This window comes from Palaemon carinicauda, chromosome 1 (assembly GCF_036898095.1).
Source record: "Palaemon carinicauda isolate YSFRI2023 chromosome 1, ASM3689809v2, whole genome shotgun sequence".
Classification (NCBI taxonomy): Eukaryota; Metazoa; Arthropoda; class Malacostraca; order Decapoda; family Palaemonidae; genus Palaemon; species Palaemon carinicauda.
The window spans coordinates 297,817,908-297,818,913 of NC_090725.1; the positions used below are offsets into that span (position 1 = coordinate 297,817,908).

The 1,006-nt window shown below is 38.6% G+C and overlaps 1 protein-coding gene across 1 annotated transcript in view; it reads left to right on the plus strand.

Moving 5' to 3' along the window:
* The window catches only part of LOC137639827 (uncharacterized), a 14,702-nt gene continuing 13,696 nt past the window's right edge, over window positions 1–1,006 (plus strand). Inside the window, exon 1 of the mRNA XM_068372072.1 lies at window positions 1–59. Within this exon, the coding sequence (XP_068228173.1) occupies window positions 1–59 (59 nt within the window). The remainder of the gene's footprint in view (window positions 60–1,006) is intronic.

Genomic DNA, 1,006 nt, shown 5'->3' on the forward strand with positions numbered 1-1,006 from the left:
ATGGAGACTTCCACTTCAGAATTCCAGGCGCAAGAAGAAGACGATTCCAGTGCTGCTATGTAGGTCGAAGAACCCTGATCATTCATTCCAGAAAGGAGCTGAGTACTACGGTGATGAATATACCATGAACACCTCATTAACTCGGGGCCACTCGATTATCTCTGTACTGCTCTACTTCTTGGCTGTTGACATTCTGTGCCCTGATTTGGCCATCTTCCCTCTTGCAACATCCAGATCTCATCTTCGGCCGTGTGACTGTTACGAGGTGAGGTCATTGAATTGTTAGTAGGTTTCTATTGGCTATATGTTATTTTTGACTTCGCCAACGAAGTTGGAAGGAGGTTATGTCTCCGCCCCTGCTTGCGCGTTTGTAATTTGTTTGTGCGTGTTTGTTTGTTTGTGGACAGTCCCTTGGTCACAATTTTAATCGTGGAGTAATGAAACTTGCATGGATTAATTGTTATGTAAAAAGCTGATATTGAATCTTTTAAGGTCAAAGTTCAAGGTCAAGGTCAAAGGTCAAGGAAAATTTTTAATTCACGTAATTAGCCATAAGTTTGGACATCGTTATCACAGAGACTTCAAACTTGGGTTCATATTTGAGTGAAGAAAAATCCATGCCAATTAACACACGTTAAAATCAAAGTTCAAGGTCAAGGTCGAGAAATAAGCTGCCGCGGCGGAGGTCTGCGCCCTACCGAGTGCCCCTTTATTTAATAGACAGATTCTTCTCCTGCTGTAACTGGTTGGAAATGCTTTATAGCAATGAGAGTCGTAGGGGTTAGAAGAAATATTAATGAGGTATCTCGTAAACTCTGTCTTGGTAACTTATGGCATTTTCAATTACGTTTTTCTCTCATAAATGATAATAATGATGAAGATAATCATCATCTTCATCATTTTTATTTTATTCATAGTTGTGTTAAAGATCTAAGAATGTTGGTTTTTCTATATTACTGTTTTTTTTTATTATCTATGAATAATTCAAACATTGCTTAAACAGTCC